Source organism: Arachis hypogaea, chromosome 13 (genome assembly GCF_003086295.3).
Source record: "Arachis hypogaea cultivar Tifrunner chromosome 13, arahy.Tifrunner.gnm2.J5K5, whole genome shotgun sequence".
NCBI lineage: Eukaryota > Viridiplantae > Streptophyta > Magnoliopsida > Fabales > Fabaceae > Arachis > Arachis hypogaea.
The window spans coordinates 3,956,180-3,977,282 of NC_092048.1; the positions used below are offsets into that span (position 1 = coordinate 3,956,180).

The 21,103-nt window shown below is 34.9% G+C and overlaps 1 protein-coding gene across 1 annotated transcript; it reads right to left on the reverse strand.

Moving 5' to 3' along the window:
- Window positions 1–14,786: 14,786 nt before the first annotated feature.
- On the reverse strand, window positions 14,787–18,373 carry LOC112736565 (L-ascorbate peroxidase, cytosolic). The gene is made up of 10 exons (XM_025786071.3): window positions 17,074–18,373; window positions 16,835–16,964; window positions 16,494–16,668; window positions 16,315–16,380; window positions 15,879–15,927; window positions 15,699–15,784; window positions 15,492–15,571; window positions 15,306–15,408; window positions 15,116–15,174; window positions 14,787–15,002 (listed from the first exon to the last, which is right to left on the reverse strand). Exons 2-10 carry the CDS (start codon window positions 16,951–16,953, stop codon window positions 14,987–14,989), a joined length of 753 nt encoding a protein of 250 aa, XP_025641856.1. The 5' UTR covers window positions 16,954–16,964; window positions 17,074–18,373; the 3' UTR covers window positions 14,787–14,986.
- Window positions 18,374–21,103: the final 2,730 nt, after the last annotated feature.

Below are 21,103 nucleotides of genomic sequence, written 5' to 3' on the forward strand. Positions count from 1 at the left end.
AGCATTTGCTAAAGTTTGACATTAAAAGTTATATACAAAGTCTCACTAAAAGTGTAATAAATCATATTTAATTTATCATTCATAGAATGATCCATTAAGATGGATTTAAAAGGAAGATTGAGACTGAAAGATAAAGATTAAAAAATAATATTAAAAAATAAAGATTTGATTAAATTTTTATATTATATTTTATTTAAGATATAATACTTTATTTAGTTTTAAATAAATATAAACAGAAATCCTAATTTATTTTAAAGAGGAATAAAATTGAAATTTAAAAAGTTAAAAGAGAATATATTTTAAAAAACATTATTAAATTTTAATACTATGTGTATTCACTTTTTTAAAAGTATCGAAGAAATTAAAATATTATTTCCTAAAATATAAATTTTAATTTCAGTCTCTATTTATCAAATATAATGTTAAGTCGAAATCCTCTAATCTCAGTTACAATTTTAATATCTACAAACAAACACAACCTTACAAGAATATAAGAGAAATTTGAACTTTAAAGTATAACTTTTTCTTTTTTTAATTCCATTTATCGTATATAATATTTAATTGAAAAAGTATAGTGAAACAATGAGTTTAGTGAACAATATGAATAATAGAGTTAAAAAAGAAATTAAAATCAGATGATAATTAATTAAAATAATTTCTAATAATTTTGAATTTTAAAATTTTAAAAAATAAGTATTTGCAAATGATCCAGTTACGTATATGGTAACCTCCCTTTTCCGCGTGTGATTTCTGCCTTGCAGTGCCTTCCTCTCGCGCATTCTCTTCGACTCTCTCCGCTCTGACGCCACAAAGAACACCACCCGCCGCCGCCCAGAACACCAGCCGACACTGCCCAACTGTCCACGAATGTCCGACGAAGACACCTCCTTCGCACACATTTCGTCTGTCGTGCAGCCCACCAACACGCCATTATGTATGCAGATGGTCGTTTTAGTGAGTAATTGGATGGTTATTTTTTATCACAGACGTTGGATGTTCATTTCTATACTTAGCCGGATTGTTATTGTTACTATCAAAGGCGGAGCTAGATGAAATATTAGAGGGAGGGGGCAAAAATATTTACACAATAAAATAAGATCAAAATAAAAACATAAGGGAATTAAACAGAAATTTATATATAATTTAAATTTAAAAAATTAAAGTTAGGGGGCTATTGTCCCCCTTTCCCACTATGTGGCTCCGCCACTGGTTACTGTTTACGTAGATGGTTGTTTTTTGGGGCTTAATGGGTTCTGTTAAAACAGCAATGGAAGAACAAGCCTTGCTGCGATTTGGTATCCATCCGGTAGCATGTCGACGACGGCTGGGGGTGGGTGCCGTAGCAGCAACGAGGGAGACCTATTCAGCGGTCACGAGTTCAACAATCTGGGACGCTAGGGCAACGGTGGCAGAACGCAACCTCCAGACTGGGTACCGGCGTGGGAGACAGCAGCGAGCTAGGCACCAGGGACGCGTGATGGGAACGACGAAGGCCATCCTCGACGCGGGCGGCCGACGGATGACACAGAGACTCGCGACGGAAAGGTGGCATCCGTCCGAGCTGTTGGTTGCCGGCGACGGATACAAACACACGCGAGAGAGGGGGTGGGCTGGGGTTGAAGTTGATGGACGGTGATAGTGTCTCTTACGCCACTGAGGTAGGATGGTTAGTGAAGAACGTTAGGGGTGACTGCTGGCTGGGGAGGAAGAAGGATTTGAGGGTGAAAACTCTTTGTAATTAGGGTTTGGATGGTTGTTTTTGTGAAATAACTGAATGAGGGTTTTTAGATTTAGGGGAATTTACGGAGTGGTTTTCATTTTTTATCCCTATTGGGCTAAATAACCAACCTATTGTTCACATTATCAAGATTCTTCATTGTCTCCCTAGCGGAGTTGTATTAATTTTAAAAAAATAGTATTAGTCCTTTTAACTAATTTTATATTTATTGCTATTACATACATTTAATAAATAAAATATAATTTAATAAATATATTAATTTATTCATACAATTCTTTCAAAAATATCTTTATCATATATAATTTATAAAAAAAATTATTTTATCAACTCTAAAAGTTGATCCTATAATCTTTTTAGTTATTGTATAATATAGTTATCATCTTAACTAGGCAACTACCAATTCGGTACTCGAAAAATTCAGGTCCTGATAAAATAATACCCAAAAGATATTATTCGCAAAATAGTTCCCGAATAATTTTTAAATTTGACAAAAATGACTATCCATTACTTGACTTTGTTTTCATTGACGGAAAATATTGAGTTGGACAAAAAATTTGATAAAATTCTCAATTTACTCTTGGTTCTACTGTTACTCTCTCTCTTTCAAAAGATCGTTGTATTCCTCCTTCTTATTCTTCATATATAGAAATGGAGAACAGTCATCATCTCTCCCGCAACATCATTATCATCAGGCCAAACTCATCCAAATTTTGGAAGAAAGGCTAAAACTTTAGCAACTAAAGGATAATCAAAATTTATGAATGAACCAATTTCTTTATTTATAATAACTCACAAAAATGTCCAGAACAACGAGGTGGAGAAGAGGAAAAACGATAGCAGCAACAAGGTGACCAAAAAAGAAAAACGACAATCAAATATAATCAAAACAAAACATATTATTAAAGCGACAATAAAATAGATGAAGAAAAAATGAAAACAGCGCTACAGATAAGCTTGACGAAGCTCACCCGAACTGCACTAAAGCATCTCCTCCATCAACGAAAAAGACCTCTACCTCCAAAAATACCACCACCACAACAAAGGCGAGAAGAAGAATACAAATACAAATATCATATTCCAATCTAAGAAAACGTGATGCAACAAAAATAAAAAGAAATCTCAAGAGAAGCACGAAGAAAGTGGCGTAAAGGTGAGCATTGTTGCGATGCAGTGGAGAATTAGCAGCAACAGTTGCCATGGAAGAAGTTTAGGGCACTGCGATATTCTTCTTCAGCAATTTGGTCCTCATGGTCTCATGGAATCTCAATCTTTCTTTTTTTCTAGAAAGTTTTTTTTTTAATTTCTTGTTTGTAAAAAAATCTTTTTTTTTATTATTGATAAAAAACAAGATGATAATGAAGTTGTGTGGTGAAAAATTAGAATGATAGTAGAATTGAGATTGTGTGAGAGGTTGGTGGTAGTGGGAGTTGGGAGGAAGGGGTTGGTGATTAAGGGTAAATTAGAGATTTTATCAAATTTGTTGGCCAACTCAGCATTTTTTGTCAATGAAAACGGAATCAAACGATAGATGATTACTTTTATTCAATTTAAAAATTGTTCAAAAGCTATTTTATCGATAACATCTTTTATATTCTATTTTATCTGTATCTAGATCTTTCGAATACTGAATTGATATTTATCTCTTATTATTATTATTATTATTATCTATATTTAATTTATAAAAATATAAATTATTAGACATGTTTAGTATGTATAAATAATAATAATAATAATAATAATTGTCTTTGGGGGATTGGTTAAGACTTAAGAGAATAAGGGAAAATTTTGGTTATTTCCACGCAGCATTAGATGCGACCGTGGAGTACTCCTATACGCAACCGCAACAATACATTGAAGCGATAATGTTGCAGAGGGCTTTTTTATTTAAATAATAAAAGAAATACTTTAATTCCCATAATACGTAAGGATAGAAAGGAAAACAAAAATGCACAAGACCACTTCAGAAGAAATACCCGCAAAATAACTTAAGTCTTTATTTTAGGGGGAGAGCTACCGAATTGAATCTGATATGGCAAAACCACTTCTGCCTCGGCGCTAGTGAAATGGACATAAGTGGCCATTTAATGACTGGTGCCCACGAAATGCGCACATCAGGTGAGACAGACACGAAATGGTGTCCAACTCATTGATACTACAAACAAAATGGTACAAATAAGGTGTACCGCATGTGAAATTGGTTCCGAGTTTTGCTATATAAACGCTTGTGGTTACCAGTGTGTTACCATACACGAAAGGAACTATTCTCCTTCAATCTCTTCCAACACCAAAATCTCTCTTCCACCTCTTTATTTTCTTTCTCTCTTAAATATCATGGTTGCTAGTTTTGTTGTGTCTATAGCTTCTGAAAACATCTATGTCATCATATATCCAAATAGAAAAATTTTTCATACAGCAGAAGGTATTACATTTGTTTGTAATGATCCACTTTGGATAATGATTCTGCCACAAACATCGTTGCAAGAACTGAAAAATTTGATTCTCATGAATACTGGTATGGTTGGAAAAAAGAAAATCACGAAGTTGACTTACAGGATGCTAGTTGCAGTAGCCAACTTGTTTGCATATCAGAAAATGTAGATTAAATCTGACCAACATTTTTCGATGATGTTTTTTTTATCATCGTAGCATTGGAAGCATCTATTCATTGAAATTTTGTGTGAATCTTCAGGATATTGGTGGAACCTCATCTAACTCTAATAATATGGAGTAGGTTAGAAATTTGGGATCGGTATAATTCGTTCCCTTTCAGGATATTGGTAGGGGTCATAGTCCCACCTTTAATGCGTTTGTGACGCCGGAACAAAATACAGAAAATTGGCATGCACGTCCCTCCCCTTCCAACCTTGTTGCATTCCCAGAAGGTCATGCTGATGGCTTGGCAGACACGTATGATGAAGATGAGATTGAAGATTTTAGCGGTGATGAAGCAGAAGTTGTTCCCGAAACCCAATTGCTTTATCGCGAGACAGTTCTTCCATTTCGTGCCGAATTGGGAGGTGGGGGTGGGGGTGGTGTATCCAGCAGCTGCCAGCACACCATCTATCTTTAAATCTTGGAACAATGAACTCGACTACTGCAGAAGACAGACCGAGTAACTATGCTTTGTCGGGTGAGATGAAGCTCGAGATTGGGTTGAAGTTTCTCAACAGAGAAACAGCGATGCTTGCTGTCAAGAACTACAACATCCTGATCGTCTTAGATAAGGCTCAAGTATCTGCCACCTAATTTGTAGCACGCTCACTATCAGAATGTCATGCTTTCGGCTGTGCCACTCTGATAGCAAGAAGTATTACGACGATTTCATATACTTAATAATATAATAGGAGCCTTTGACTCAAAACCGTACCGTTGTTTCCGTTGAAAACCCGAAAAAATTACTTTATCTTGAAAATAAACAAGCATATACCAATATACATAACTTATTACTCAAGTAACTTATACATATTATATACATACAAATCATACAACTCCTATCCCTCTTACAAAATTATAATGTTAATGGCAAGGGAAGAATAATATCTAAACTAAAACATCGTATATATAAGCAAAACGCAATACAACTCTTCGTAAACTTCTTCCTTCGTCTTCTGAAAAGATAAAACTGTAGGGGGTGAGAACCTAACCACATGGTCTCACCATAGATTTTCAGAATTTGTTATAAAAAGATATTTAATAAAAAAATTGTTTTCAAGCTCAGTGATTATCGTTATCTTATGAATATTTTGAAAAAAAAACTGACGTTTACTTATCCAAATTCAAAGTTCATTTCTTTAAATTATAAAAAAATTCCAAAATTCAATAATACGCCATAATATAATAAAATACAGCCCCTCCGACCCAGAACAGGATCAAGTCACGGCCTCCTGCCCAACATAATATAATCAAACCTCGGTCTCTGGCCCAAACATATTCAACCTCGGCCTCCGGCCCAAACATAATCAACCACGCTATCATCAAAGGCATCAATTCATTTACCAATAACTCAGTCTCAAAAGTACCACATCAGGAACAAACACAGGCAAAACAGACAAGAAAAACACAGGTATAGATAACAGTTACAGCAAATAGCTTAGATAGCAGCTAATAACAGTTTAGCAGTTAGGCAGACCAAAACAAATTCAAACTCAAACAAAACATGTAAATGCATATGATGCATGCCTGTCCTACGACTAATTATATCATCTATCAGTTATATAGCCAACCCGATATGTCCTGGTAGCTAACCTTGGACGAAAACACCCATTGCGGAGCAAGTAGCTCTGAGCTACAACCCCCTTGCTACTACCCGCTTAACCCAGAGCGAATGGAAGAACCACTACTACCGCTACTACTCAGGCGGGTGTTCAAAAGCTCAACCTGGAGTAAGTGGAATAATCCACTACTGCTGTTACTACCCAGGCGTCATAATCACTGACTTGGAGCAAGCGGAACGAACCACAATCCTATGCTACTGCCCAGGTATCTCAATCAAATTTAATTTCATTTTCACATTCATTCTCATTATCATTCAGTTGTTCAAAAACCATACTCAAAAATCAATCTTCATTCTCACACTCATTCTCATCATACCTCTTATTACTTTCTTTAATAATACAGATTCAAAACATAATTCATTCTTTTCTAAATAAATCAAACTTCAAAACGTAAACCTTTTCTTAATAACTACAAAAATCAAATTATAAAATTATTAAAAATCTAAATCTTTCTAAATAACTATTTTAAACGAAGTCTCCAATTTTTATAAAAATTTGGGCAGCATGTTCTCTAAAATTTGGACTATGCCACCCTTACAGGTTCCATCAAAACCACATTTTCCAACCCGTTCCCAACTAGCTTCAAATATCAAATCCTTTCCAAAAATCAAACCAATTCAAAATCAAATCGCTTTCAAAATCATATCATTTTCAATGCCGATTCAGTTTCATTATCAATTTCTTATCCACAACTGCACACCACCTAAACAATCAGTAATTCAAATTCTGCGAACAATGACATCCATAAGACAAACATAATCACAGAATATATTTTTCACGTCTATATCTATTTATAACAACTCTGTAATATAAAGTAGATTTTAAGAAAAACCCCTACCTCAAATAGTTGAAACTCGAAAACTCTAAGACGCGTCATAAACTCGTTTTTCTCATGGCCCGCAACAGCGGCAGCCATAACCACAGCTCCATACCACTTTGCAGTAACCACGGCAACTCTAATCGCAACATGTAATAACCGAAACTCAATCATATAACAAATAACGCCACAAAACCTCAGCTAAGATAACAGAACAGTGACTAAAGGGTGATGCATGGGCATCATGTTGTGTTTTTCTATGCTTTTTCATATCAAAATTTAAATAATCATGCTTAATTATTGAGTATTTTTGTGCTTAAGTCATACATTACTTTCATCTCTTTGATTTGATTTACGTTGTAGAAAATGGTGGAAGAAAAGGAAGTAAAAAGCACAAAACAAGCATGAAAAATGAAAGGCACACCTTGGCCATGGCGGTGGCGCTTGTACTGGCGCTCTTCCTCACGCTCACATTCACGCTCGCGTACTGAGCTCCCGCAACGAAAGCGACGCGTACGCGTGAGGATGAAATGAGTGCCACGCTCATCTGCGCGCTTGCAAAGAGAGCGTCTTCGACAAGGGTCACACGTACGTGTGGGCGACGCATACGCGTGACAAGCAAAGACTAGCACTCTCCTGGAGTATGCACGCTCGTCCTCACCCTCACCTCCAAGAGCGCCAGACAAGGGTCACGCGTATGCGTGACAGTGGAAATCAACGTTACGCTCTCGTGCACGCTCGCTTCCAAGAGCGCCACAACAAAGCATCACGCGTACGCGTGGACGAGGCGTACGCGTGACAAGGAAAAAATGCCCAGCGCTCAGTTGCACCCTCGCCAAGCCAGTGCCCAAAGGAGCACCCAATACATGCAAAGTGACCCTGGAGCATCGTCTTGGTTCAATTACATTGCTTCAAGGTCCACTCAACTTCAAGCAAGCAAAGCCCACAAATACCACTCAATCAAAGTCACAAGAAACATCTAGAATAGTTAATTTTCATTTTATTGTAATTTGCTTTCAATATCATTTGAGTTTGTAATCTAGGATGGCCTATATATAGGCCTTAGTTTCCACATTTGGAGACATTCCGCTGGGATGGGTCTTCGGACTCTCCCTTCACACACTCTTCTTCTCCTCCATTTTTTTTTACTTTGTAAATATTTTGTTATGAATTACTAACTCTTTCCATTGGAAAAGAGAGCTCTATTGTAATTTAATGGGTTGATTTATTTTCATTCTTCATCTCCAATTCTTCTTTCATTGTTACTTTAGAGAGAGTCTTTGTGCTTCATAGATCCAATTACTATCGAGAGAGGGATTGGATCTACTTGAATTTTATGATGATCTTGAGAAAGGAGTCAGAAAATTCAGTTTGAGTCTTTGTGACATGTAACCACTTTGAATTGAGGTCTTGAAGATTTTGTGGCCTTTGAATCAGAAATTGAACTTCATCTCTTCTCATGACCGATTAGATCAAGAGATTGGCAATTGATCAGGTTAAGAGAAATCAAATCACCAAGAGATTGGGGTTTGATTACTTATGATTTGCAAAGAGATCAATGATTGCATGATTGAAGAGGAGATGAGAATTGTTGATCCTGAGAATGCAATATCTCTTGATCCCAATGCTTTCTTTTTATTTTTACTTCTAGTATTTTAACTTTTCGTCATTTACTTTCTTGCACTTTACCTTCTTGTACTTTCCATTCCTTGCAATTTACTTTCCAGCATTTTATCTTTTTACACTTTACATTTACGTCATTTACTTTCTAGTCATTTATTGCTTTCTTTTAATTTCAGGTCATTTACTTTACCTATTTACTCGTCATCACAATATGAACTGTCTAACTAGAATAATCAACTAACTATTGATTGCTTAATCCTTTAATCCTCGTGGGATCGACCTCACTCTTGTGAGTTTTATTACTTGATACGACCCGGTATACTTGCGGGTAGTTATTACGGAATTAATTTTTTCCGTATCAAATTTTTGGTTCAAGAACGAAAACTCTTACCGCAACTAAGAAGAAACACTGAATCGAAAAGCAGCGGCTCAAGCGGTGGTCCCGGCGGCCATGACGCCGTTCCCGGCATCCAGAGATGCGGCAACACGATTCAAACAGAACCAGGAGGAGTGGCAGTCACCCCCAAGCAGTTCCGGCGAGTTCCAACAGCGGCGGCTTTCACCGGTGACAACCCGGATGGCGGGGACAGCGGCGGTGCAGTTCGATGCCAGCAGTAGCAACTCTCTCTCCCCTGCTGCATGCCTTTCCCTCTTCCGAAGCCCACTACAAAGACGCCACTCCTCTTCCTTTCCTCCTCGCGTCCACGGTGGTGGCTCCCTTCGCAGTAGCTTGACGGACAGAACGACGGCGGCAACCCGCGGCGCTAATGGCGACGAGATTAGTCGCGGCCTCCTCATCCTCGCGCATCCCCCTCTCTTCGCTGTCCTACTTCCCCGACGGCATCTCGTGGGCGAATCGGCGGCGACAACTCAACGGCGTGGTCTCCTTTCAAGGCCCGATGACGACGCGACGGCGGCGGCTGCGACGCCCAACAGCGGCGGCGGCAGCAAGGCGCAGTAGCGTCGGCGCATCTCCTTTCCCTCTTCTCTTCTCCCCCGTCGCAGCCCCTCTCTCCCTTCTTCTTTCTCTCTTTTGTTTCTTCGTTCTTCCCTCTCTTTTCTTTTCTTTCTTTCTTTCTTTTGGGTTTTTTGTCAAAGCTGTTGAAGTTGTGTTGTTAGGAAGGGAATGGCAGTGAAGAAAAAGTTGAATGGTGGTGAGACGGTGAGTGTGAGTGGCGGTGAGGGGTTAGGGTTTGGGTAGCTTAGGTAATTTTAATAAAATTAGGGGTATAGATTGTTAATTAAAAATCTAATTTAATCCCTTAAAATTACTTTAAAGTATTATGTAATTATCAATTTACTAATTAGCTTCCAATCAAGTATTTTAAAATTAGAGATAATATAATTTATTTTATTTGTTTATAAAATTAAAGTATTAAATTCTAAAATCTCAATTATTTAAACTAAATAGTATAAAATTCTCATTCTTTTAAAACTATTAAGATTTATAATTTAAATATAGAAAATTATTCAATAATTATAAAACTAAGTAAAATTTTTAATTTAATTATCAAAACTTGATTTAATTATTTTTAATAAAATAATTTCTAAAAATAAAGTCTTTAATGAATAAATAAATTGAAATTAACTCATAATAATATCTTTTCCAAAATTCTGTGTCTTACATCCTACCCACCTTATAAGAATTTTCGTCCTAAAAAATTAAAGTAGTACACAAAATATTTCATAGTTAACTTGGTTCAAATCGTAACTTTCAAGGTTCAAACCGCTCAAGGTTTAAGAATCATGCATCACGCCAAATCGGGTTTAAGATCGGACCAATGAGCACAGGATTCATGAAGAAGAGTATAATTAATGATAAAGACGGATATTTTTTAAAGATGCAAGCAAACTCTTAATAATATAATCAAGCAAAGTTATGGACGAATAATAAAATATGGTCGAAGAATGGTTCAATCATGGTTCAAGGAAGGAATCCAAGTCAAGGAACTTCAATGAGAGTAGTAAGGAAGAAACGATATGCCAACCTAAGCAACGTAAACAAGAATCATAAGTCGAAACCAAGCTCGAAAAGAGAACTCTAACATCCCTGAACCACGTGACTCACATTACCTATTACTTCTGTTTTATCTATGATAACCCATTAACTTTTTCGTACACATAACCATCAACATTAAGTTGGCCAGAGTTAACATCAGCAGATATATAACGGTAAACTAACAGCATTAGGCAATAGATAGTCATGTGCATAAAACTCTAATTCTTGCTATCCGGACAAGACCTAAAATATGACAGACACTCAGAGTATGCAATGAAGCATAGTCAGTCCATTCCCAAGGCTCTAATCAGGATGAACTACTCTGATACCATAATGTAACACCCTCACTATCAGAATGTCACGCTTCCGGCTGCGCTACTCTGATAGCAAGAAGTATTACGACGACTTCATATACTTAATAATATAATAAGAGCCTTTGACTCGAAACCGCACCGTTGTTTCCTTTGAAAAACCGGAAAAATTACTTTATCTTAAAAACAAACAAGCATATACTAATATACATAACTTATTACTCAAGTAACTTATACATATTATATACAAACAAATCATACAACTCCTATCCCTCTTACAAAATTATAATGTTAATGGCGAGGGAAGAATAATATCTAAACTAAAACATCGTATAAGCAAAACGCAATAAAACTCGTCGTAAGTTTCTTCCTCCATTTCCTGAAAAGATAAAGCTGTAGGGGGTGAGAACCTAATCACATGGCCTCACCACAGATTTTCAGAATTTCTTATAAGGAGATATTTAATAAGAAAACTGTTTTCAAACTTAGTGATTATCGTTATCTTATGAATATTTTGAAAAAAATAGTTCTAACAAGTAACAAGAATACTAATAATGTAATTCACTAAATATAATCACTGAAACTAACCTTCTAAAGCAAATGTGCGGCAATATGAATTTCATCCAACCGATTAAGAGTCTCTTCCACGTTACTTTTACCACCACTCATTTTAATTTTTTTTTCTAACCCACAATACAAAATTTAAACCCACAGCACAATTTTTTTCCCACCACCCTTTTTATTAAACTTGCTTTCCCTTTTACTGCATGTTCGACTTGGTCCCCTCCCCTTTCTCCATTTTATATCCGTCCCAAACCCCTTCACCTCTGTCCATGGCCACCCAACTCAACCAGTACATGTTCGTACGGAACTGGTGCTCATTGGAATTTGCAACTTTGACTGATGGGTTGCCATATCGTGATCGTCATACACGACTCGCTTAATTCGTGTGCACCGCCAATGAGTTGCTCTATTTTGCTGCTGGTGCATTTGAAATGGGCCACTTCGCAAGCACCATCTACAACTTCCTCCAATTCGTGGTCGTCAACAATGAATTGGGTGGTCAATCCTTCAATCTGTCATCTCAGATGCAATTCGCAGCCACTCTCCTAAAATAAAGGTTTAATCCATTTTGTGGGTGTTTTTCCTAAAGTAGCTCTACACATTTTATTTGTTTTTCTATTTCTGCATATTTAAGAAATTAATGTATTTTTTTATTTATTTAAATAAAAAAACCGCCGTAGGAGCTGCGCCACGCGTGGAATGGGAAAAGCGTTACCACCAACAACGCCAACTCGGGGCCATTATTTAAGACTTTCATCTACTTATTGGTTAACTTAAATTTGGTCAATAACTTAAAATCCAGAGTTGTTTTTATTATGTTATTATCTTCTAGGTTGTTCATTACTTAGTTTTATACTACCTAGATTTGGTCAATAACTTAAAATTCAGAATTGTTAATTTGATTATTTCTTGCCGATAGTTTATTATTTTTAGTTTTATACGTACAAATACTGACATCGATACGGAACACAATATTAAACATGCAGACACATAAATTATAAAAAAAAAAAGGGTTAAGGACGATTTTAATTTCTATCATTTATGTCGAAATTTTTTATTTTTAATTTCTTTTATACAAAATCGTCCTTAAAATTTAACTTAGTTTTAAAATCGTTTTTTTGGCCAGATTAATTTTTTAAATGACAAAAGTACTCTCTTTCTTTCTTTTCACCACCATCACTCCTACGCACTACCACTCCATCACTATCTCCATCACTCTACTCACTGTCACCCATCACCATCTGTTCATGAATTTAACAAAAAAAAAATCAACCTTCAACAACAATCTCAATAAATCAAAATCAAAATAACAATTCATCACCAAAACCATTAACATTAACAAAAAAAAAAAAAGAAAATCATCATCATCATCATCGACAAGACTCAGAACCAAAAACAAAACTCATAACTAAAATTCTTCTTCTTCCATTAATAAAACTCATCCAACTACAATAATAAAAAATTCTCAAATTCATCTTCAATTACAAGAACCAAAAATCCATAAATCTAATTATCAAGAATAGTTAACAAAACTCAAATGAATTGTTTGTGACCCCCTTCGATAGAGCTGAAGGTTCTGATCCCTCTGAAACCCTTGTTGCATTTGGATTTGAATATGTAAAGTGAATGGTTATACATATATTTTTAAATATATATATAATAAAATCAGAAGAAAGAAGAAAACAAAGATTAAGTTTTTTTTGGTTCAATTTTTGTTTGTATCTAGCATTCCTGAAGGTTACGCATCTTCTTGGTGGCTGATTTTGAAGGTGCTGTCTTATTACCAGAGGTAGAGACATTGCTGGAGGACGCGAGGAACACGACCACCACCCACCACCTTCCCAACGACGACGAGGAACACGAGAGCGAGGGCGAGGGCCAGACGTGTCGCGGCGAGGCGAGGGAGAGTTGCGGCGAGCCTAGGGCACGAGTCGCGACGAGGCTAGGACGCAAGTCGCAGCGCTGTGAGGGCGAGGGCCTAGCGACGGCGAGCTTCCTTCTCTCTGCTTCTCGGGTTAAGTACGATTTTGGTTCTTAAGGTATAGGCCGAAAATTTTTTTCGTTCCCAACCTTTTTTTTGCATACAAAATCGTTATTTTTACTTAAATATTAAAATTTTGGACCAAATTATCCATAACAAAAAAATTATAAAATAAGAAAAAAGAAAAAATAAGAGAAAGAGAGTGTTTCTGCTCCTGCGAAGGGAGAAAGAAAGAAGAGAGGGAAAGGGAAGAAGAAGAAGAAACTGTCCACGATCCATCTCTGCCTCTGCTTTTGCCGTCACCTCCATACGATTTTGTATGCAAAAAAAGGTTTTGGACGAAAAAAATTTTCAGCCTATACCTTAGAGAGCAAAATCATACTTAACCCCCGCTTCTCTCTCTCTGGGTTTTTGTTTCTCTCTCTAAGACGATTTTATCCGAAAGACGATTTTAAAACTATGTTGAACTTTAAGGATGATTTTGTATGCAAAAAAAGGTTAGAGATGAAAAAAATTTTCAACCTAAACTATAGGGACAAAAATCGTACTTAACCCTAAAAAGAATAATGCTACATATTCAAGTCTTTTTATGAACTAAATCCAACCAAATTAAATAAAAAAACTTAAAATAATATTAGTCATAACTAATTTTTATTATATTAGACTAACTTGGTTAACAAAAAAACTTGAATGTGTAGTATTATTCTTATAAAAAATATCCCCTAATATTTAATTGTATTCAATTTTATTCTTAACATTTTCGGTTTGTATCAAAATTACCCAATTTCATCTGAAATATTGGAGGCAAAATTGAAAACGTTTAGAGATAGTTTTAAAACAAATAAAAAATGTTGAAGGACAAAACTAAATAAATCGAAAACGTTAGAGATAAAATTGAATAAAATTAAACATTATGAATATTTAAAAAAAATTACAAATCTTAAAGAATAAAAAATATACTTTATCCTAAAATCTTATGAGACACGAGAATACGATATATGTAAAATATAAAATATTTTTTAACTATTTTTAATTTTATAAAAATATTTAAAATATTTTTCATTTTAATAAATAATAATATATATTATTACACATTGCTAACAATGCTAATCGTGGTAAAATGTGACAACAGCAACTCAACCGTGTTTCATGGATTTTATATTATTTATGTTAAAATAATAAAATATTTGGATCACATTTTTTTAATTTTTAAGGGAATTAAAAAGTAAATAAATTGATAAATAATAATAATTTAATCATCTTTAATTTTTGTAACTTTGTTAGAGGGACTTTGATGCTAAGAAAGAAAAAGACGCCGGTTTATCAACGAAATTTTACAGGGCAACTTAAAATCCCCTAGCATTTCTCGATATATAAGCGGCTAAGCGCATGTTCAGATCTTGTGAGATACGGGAGAAAATAATTGTAAGAAAAAAAGATCGCGGGGCTGAACATTGCCAGTTGCCACTGGGAACAACGTTATTTAACGGATTAACAAAGAGAACGAACTTTCTTGCATTCATCACTGTTCAGCAAAATACATTCAAAAGCTAATCTCAAATCTGAGAAACCTCTTAGAATTAACAACCATGTCCAAGGAAAATGAGATAAACATCACGGGCAACCATGCCTCCCAAGACACACCCCTAAGCTCCCACCCCGTCAACGTCAAGTAGCTCTTAGGCATCAGCAAACCTGTGAGTTAAATTTAAGTGCAAAAGTCAGCTCCCAGCGAACAATGTGGAAATTGAAAAAGCAATTGACACCACGGCGTACACGTTAAGAAACATAGATTATGAAAATCTTACCCAAGCTCAGAGAGCTTAAGGTGTGCCTCAGCGTAATCAGCAAAGAATGCATCTTCATCCTGAAATCCGTCAAATGAGAAAATAGTGGTTACATACTACTCAATAGTACCATACTACTATCATAAACATCATCGTATGGTCAGATAATTTCAAGTTAATGTGATGCAAATGAATGCCTCAATATACATACCGCAGCATATTTCTCAACAAGAGGGCGGAATACAGGGTCACTCAAGAGTGCCTTATCACTTGGCAACTGAAGGAGTCCTTCCTTCTCACCACTCAAAAGCTCCCTGCAAAATGATCAAGACATTAATAACAAATTTTGTTGAAGAAACCAACAGAAAGAGCATCATCAAAGATAATCCACACTCACTTGAAGTAAGAGTTGTCAAAGATGAGGGGATTGCTTGTCCAAGGACCTTCAAAGCCAGAACGCTCCTTGTGTGCAGCTCCCTACAATAATATTTGGCCAAACCAGTCAATAGCAGTACGAAAATTTCCTTTCTCACAATCACATGAAACTAATAATCTAATGTGACTAAAAATACATAAAATCCAAGGGAGGAGGAAAAATACATACAAGAGTGTGACCACCAGACAGGGCAACAATATCCTGATCACTTAGTCCCATAGCCTTGCCAAACACGTCCCTCAAGTGGTCGGATCCTGCACCACAGAAAAAATCAAACAACTTAGATAAACACTAAGAAAACCTTATAAACAATTACGAACTACCACATTACAAGTCCAAGATACGTACCCTTAGTTGCATCGGGCAAGCGACCCTCGGGTGGTGGCTCAGGCTTGTCCTGATTTTAAAGCAATAATATTAAATATTAATTACCACAGTCAACAGAATTTCCAGATTGAAAGAAAAACAAACGCATACCAAATTGTTCCTTCAAAACATCAAATAAATCTAAGTAACAGATTTCTTTTCCAGAAAAACAAATAAGGGAAAACGAACCTTATCAAATAATTTCAACAAACACAACAATTTATCGCCAAAACAAAATATATTAAAAGGTAAATTTAACCAAAAAGTAGTAACAGTAGATAATTTCACTATCATATTGATATTGCTATGATGATATAAAATCATGAAAAATAATACAATGATCATTTTAAACTAAAGTATATTTTAAATAAAAAAGAGAAGGAAAAAAAGGTATAAAGGAATACACAAGGTAGAATACCTCTCTTCCAGGGTGGAATGGAATTTCAGGTCCACCAGTGATCTCAACAGCAACTACACCGGCCAACTGCGTCAACACACAACGCAAAATATTAAACACAACATCGAAAAACTAAGAGTAAATTTTAAATACCACAACATTTCAGATCCAAAGAAAATAACAATCAACACTGGCCATACCTGGTAAAAGTCAGCGTAGGACAACGTAGGGAATTGCTCCTTGATCGGCTCCAAAAGCCTCACAGCGATGTCGAGTCCAGCGTTGGCGCCATGAGCAAGCTCGGATGGATGCTTAATGGTTCCGAATGGACCTCCACTCTTTGTAGCCACATCAAAAGTTCCGGCAGAGTGCCATCTACAAAAACATAAAGTCACGTTTGGACACAGATTTTCATTACAACCTATTTTGAAGTCAGAATAAGCTTATCCAAGCACAGAATAAGCATATACAACATGCAAAACTAAGATCGGCGAAGAAAACAACGATCGACTAAGAATGGAGAAGGTGCAAGGAAACATACGCTAAACGGAGCATCAAAGGAGCACATCGCTTCTCAGCAATGAAACCTCTGAGCTTCTTCTTCGCCTTCTCAACGGCCTTCTGGTAATCAGCACTAACGGTTGGGTAAGATTTCCCCATGGCTTGACGTTCTGAACACAAAAACAACCAAAAGATTAGGTCAACACGTAGATCTAAGCTCGCAGATCCTGGAAAAAATTCAGCTCAGACAACGAAGGTGATCGAAAATTCGAAATGAACCTTGAAATCTGACGAGTGAGAGCGAAAAAAGGAGCGGTTTAACCTAAAGACACGAGGAGAGCACAAGCCAATAGTGGAGTGTGGACTGTGCGTGGTGAAGATACATATAAAAGGTTTGGGAAGAACAGAAAGTTCTAGTAGCTAATTTTGGACGGTTAGATGGGTTATGATCTAACGGTGAATGATGATTTTGGAAATCAACGGTTGCAATGGGTTCCGCACGTGTATTTCTCACTTTGGGTCGCGGGGGTAGGTGTGGCATCATAATGTCACTGACCAATTAGATACAAGAGAAATGGAAATTAAATTGAAATTAAGAAGATTGAAAATTTGGAAAGGGTGCATTTATTTTGAAGGGAATGAATCTTCTCAATTGTTAAAAAAGGTTGAGAGTGTAAAATATGATCTCTAATTTTTTATTGTTCTCTCTCATATTTATTCTTGTCTCACTTATAAAATTAATGGTGAGAGATCACATTTTACTTCCTCAATTGTTAAAAAAAAATTGAGAGGATCCATTTCCTATTTTGAACTATTGGGACGGAGATTCAGAGATTGAAATTTAGTATTATATTTGTTGGCTTAAAATTGATATTAAAGTTTCAGTCTCTATTTCCAAATCTCAATATTTCAATACTTTTAAAAATTAGAAACACAAACAATTAAAAATTTGGGATAGAAACTGAAATTTTAACAAATAATTTTTTTCAAAATATTCTTATCCAACTTTTCACATTCCTGATTTTAGCCACACACAACGCAAATAATCCAAAAAATCTCTTCTTTATTTGTTGTTCTTTTTTCCTCTTTGTTGCTCGAAGAACGACTGGTAATATCGTCATTGCGCGCTACGCCAGTTGGCCCCCTCTTCCTTTTTGAATTCTCCCCTTTCCTCTTTTTCAAATTCTGTTTTTATTTCTATGAGTGTTTCTCATGTGACTCATGAATCGCCGTCCAGGAGGCTTAGGTTTGAGGTTTGGAGGCGTTGAGGAAAATGTTTTAAGAGAATGGAAAGGGATTCTGATTGTTGGACGTCAATGCCAGTTAGAACCTTTCATTGTTACAGTAATAGCTTGTGATTGTGGGGTTACAGAAGAGATGAAGAGGAGTGTGAGAGCATGCATTGATTTCTTCTATTATGGTTGCTATTGCAGGTTGTGTGGGTTGATTTCATTATTTTAGGAGTTGGGGCTTGTTGTGATGATGTTGAAGAATAAGAGGGGTTAGATGGGTTTAATTAATAAGGGTATTTATTTTGGGGGTTACTTAAAACAGTAATTTAGACTTGAACGTGAGGTTCATGTTTCTTTTGAAACAGCATCCGATTTATGCTGATGTCAAGGTGTCACCATCCAAGTTTCTTGTGAGGAGGTGGGGGTGGTACTTGCCTGACAAGGACTATGAGCAGATTTGTAGTAGATTAAAACTTGAATATACCTGAAAGTATCAGGGTATTTACAGTAGAATAGATAACAACCTTTTAGAGTAGTTTCATATTTAAGGGTGAATAATCGTTCCCTTTTATTAGAGAAGTTGTTGAGATCTTTTTTCTAGATAAATAAGAGATATCTTAGGAGTCAATTACTTATTTATATAAGTGAGACCGAACTCATGTTGATATGTCTGACCTATATAAGGTTAGGTAGAAATAGATCAGAATGATGTCTATATGTTGAGCTTATTCATTTTGAGTCTGGTTAAATTGTAGGTATATAAACAGTATGCAAGAGACTCCGACAAGGACTGTTTGTAGTAGATTGAGACTTGAATATACTTGAAGATATCAGTGTATTTACAGTAGGATAAATAACTATTTTTTAGAGTAGTTCCACATTTGAGAGTGAATAATCGTTCCCTTTTACTGGAGAAGTTGTTAAGATCTTCTTTTTAGATAAATAAAAAATACCTTAGGAGTCAGTTACTTATTTAAATAAATGAGACCGAACTCATATTACTGTGTCCAACCTATATGAGGTTAAGTAAAAAACTAAAAATAGATCAAAATGATATTTGTAAGTTGAGCTTATTGATTATTTTGAGTCTGACTAAATTATAGGTATGTAAACAGTATTTAAGTAATTTTATTTATTTTAGTCTTTATATTTATTTAAAAATAAATAAAATACTAATACATAATTCAATCTTATATTTATAATATAAAAATTTAATTTAATTTTTATCTCTCAATCTTTATTTTTTTTCAAATGATATAAAAAAATTTCATGATAGAAATTAGATAAGTAAAAAAAATATTTTTGATGTTTCATTATTGGATTTTGTGACATCAAAAATAACTAAAACTTATAGGGATAATTTGGTGACAAAACTACCCTCGTTGACGGGCAAGTACATGAACGGGATTGTGACGCGCTTTGTTTTTATAACTAGGAGATTTGTTTCATATAATATTGAATTATTGAAATTGATATTGACATTGATTATTGATGTTTATACTTCGGTGTTCATTGCAAATTTCGAAAGAGTTTAGACCATAATAAAAGTATATATTATTCACGTATTTTATTTGTAGCAGTATGTAATGACGTATGATTTTTTTTTATGATATTAAAAGAAGACACACAACACACTGCCATTGGATGGAGGACGACTGAACTTTGAACTCTGAAGTATGCCGAGGGGGTATTCATGTAATTTGGCCTGAGAAATCGAAAAGGAAAAGGGGCATGGATAATGGAACGTTTTTGGGAAGAAAAAATAAGCGCCCACAGTGTGAACGCATTTTGGCTTGCGAAGATTCCACTGGGGAAATGTTAATCTCACCCGTTGAGGCATGGCTCACCTGCTTGCTCGCGCAATTTTATTGGTTCACACGAGGGAAAGCGGATAATCCGCTGTGGTGCGCTCGCAAAATTCAAAGTTTCAAACAATCAAAATGAGAAAAGGTTTGGATTTTATATTAGAAAAAGTCTAAGAGTGAATTATAATATAAACTAATTCAGTCAATTTTTTTTATTTTTTATTTTAAAATTTAAAAAATTAAGATAATAAAAAATTATTTATTTCTTTTGTAATAAATATATTTTAGTTAATTGGTTCTAATTAGCTTCACTCCTAATTAGTTCTCTAACGAAATTTGAGATTTATGCAATTATTTTTTTATAGTAATTTTCTAAATAAAGTTTTGGACACCATAGTAATCTCTGCATAATTTTCGGCACTGAATCAGCTATAAAAGTGGTAATACTTGGGCTAGGTTTGGTAAAGCTTTTTGAAAAGGTGCTTTAAAAGCACAAGTACCTCATTTTGTGTTTGGTAAATTAAAAAACCCAAGTGCTTGTGTTTGCGGCTTTTAAAAGTTAGGGGTGCTTTTGAAAGCACCTAAGAGGGAACTTTTCAAAGTTGGCTTGTGCTTATCAAAATTAAAAAAAAATCTAATATAATAAATATTCAAAATTACCATTATTAATTATTAACACCAGATTTCATTTATTTTCCCACATATTTTTTGCCATTATATTGCCATTGAAATAGTCATATATTTCTAATTTCTTAACCTAACATTCACAAATTCTAACACAATCTTCATGTATTTTTTATTTTTCAACCTAATCTTCACAATTTCAACACAAATACATCTCTATCATCTATTAGGTATGAACTTCTATCTATTTATACTATTTTTTGTGCGTTGTTTTTGTATTTTTTAGTAGATGTTTGTTTTTCTCTGTTCTTTAAAACGTGAAGAAGGAGACCTGATTTATGTAAATCAATCATAAAATTTTCATACACCAATTTTATGAATATTAGTCAAAATTATAATAACAACATATATATACATATGTAAATATAGATATATAATTTTACTTGAGATACATGTCCCATTTTCTTTGATTTGTAAAAGTGAGTCAATATATATAGATGGGTAATGGAGGTATCAGTACTAACATTGGATTACATACAAGTTTTATTATTGACTAATGATAACTCTATTTATATTAATATAGAGAGTAAATCAAATAAATATTTAAATTATTGGTCTCTCAAATTTGAAAAAAAAAAATTTCTTCAT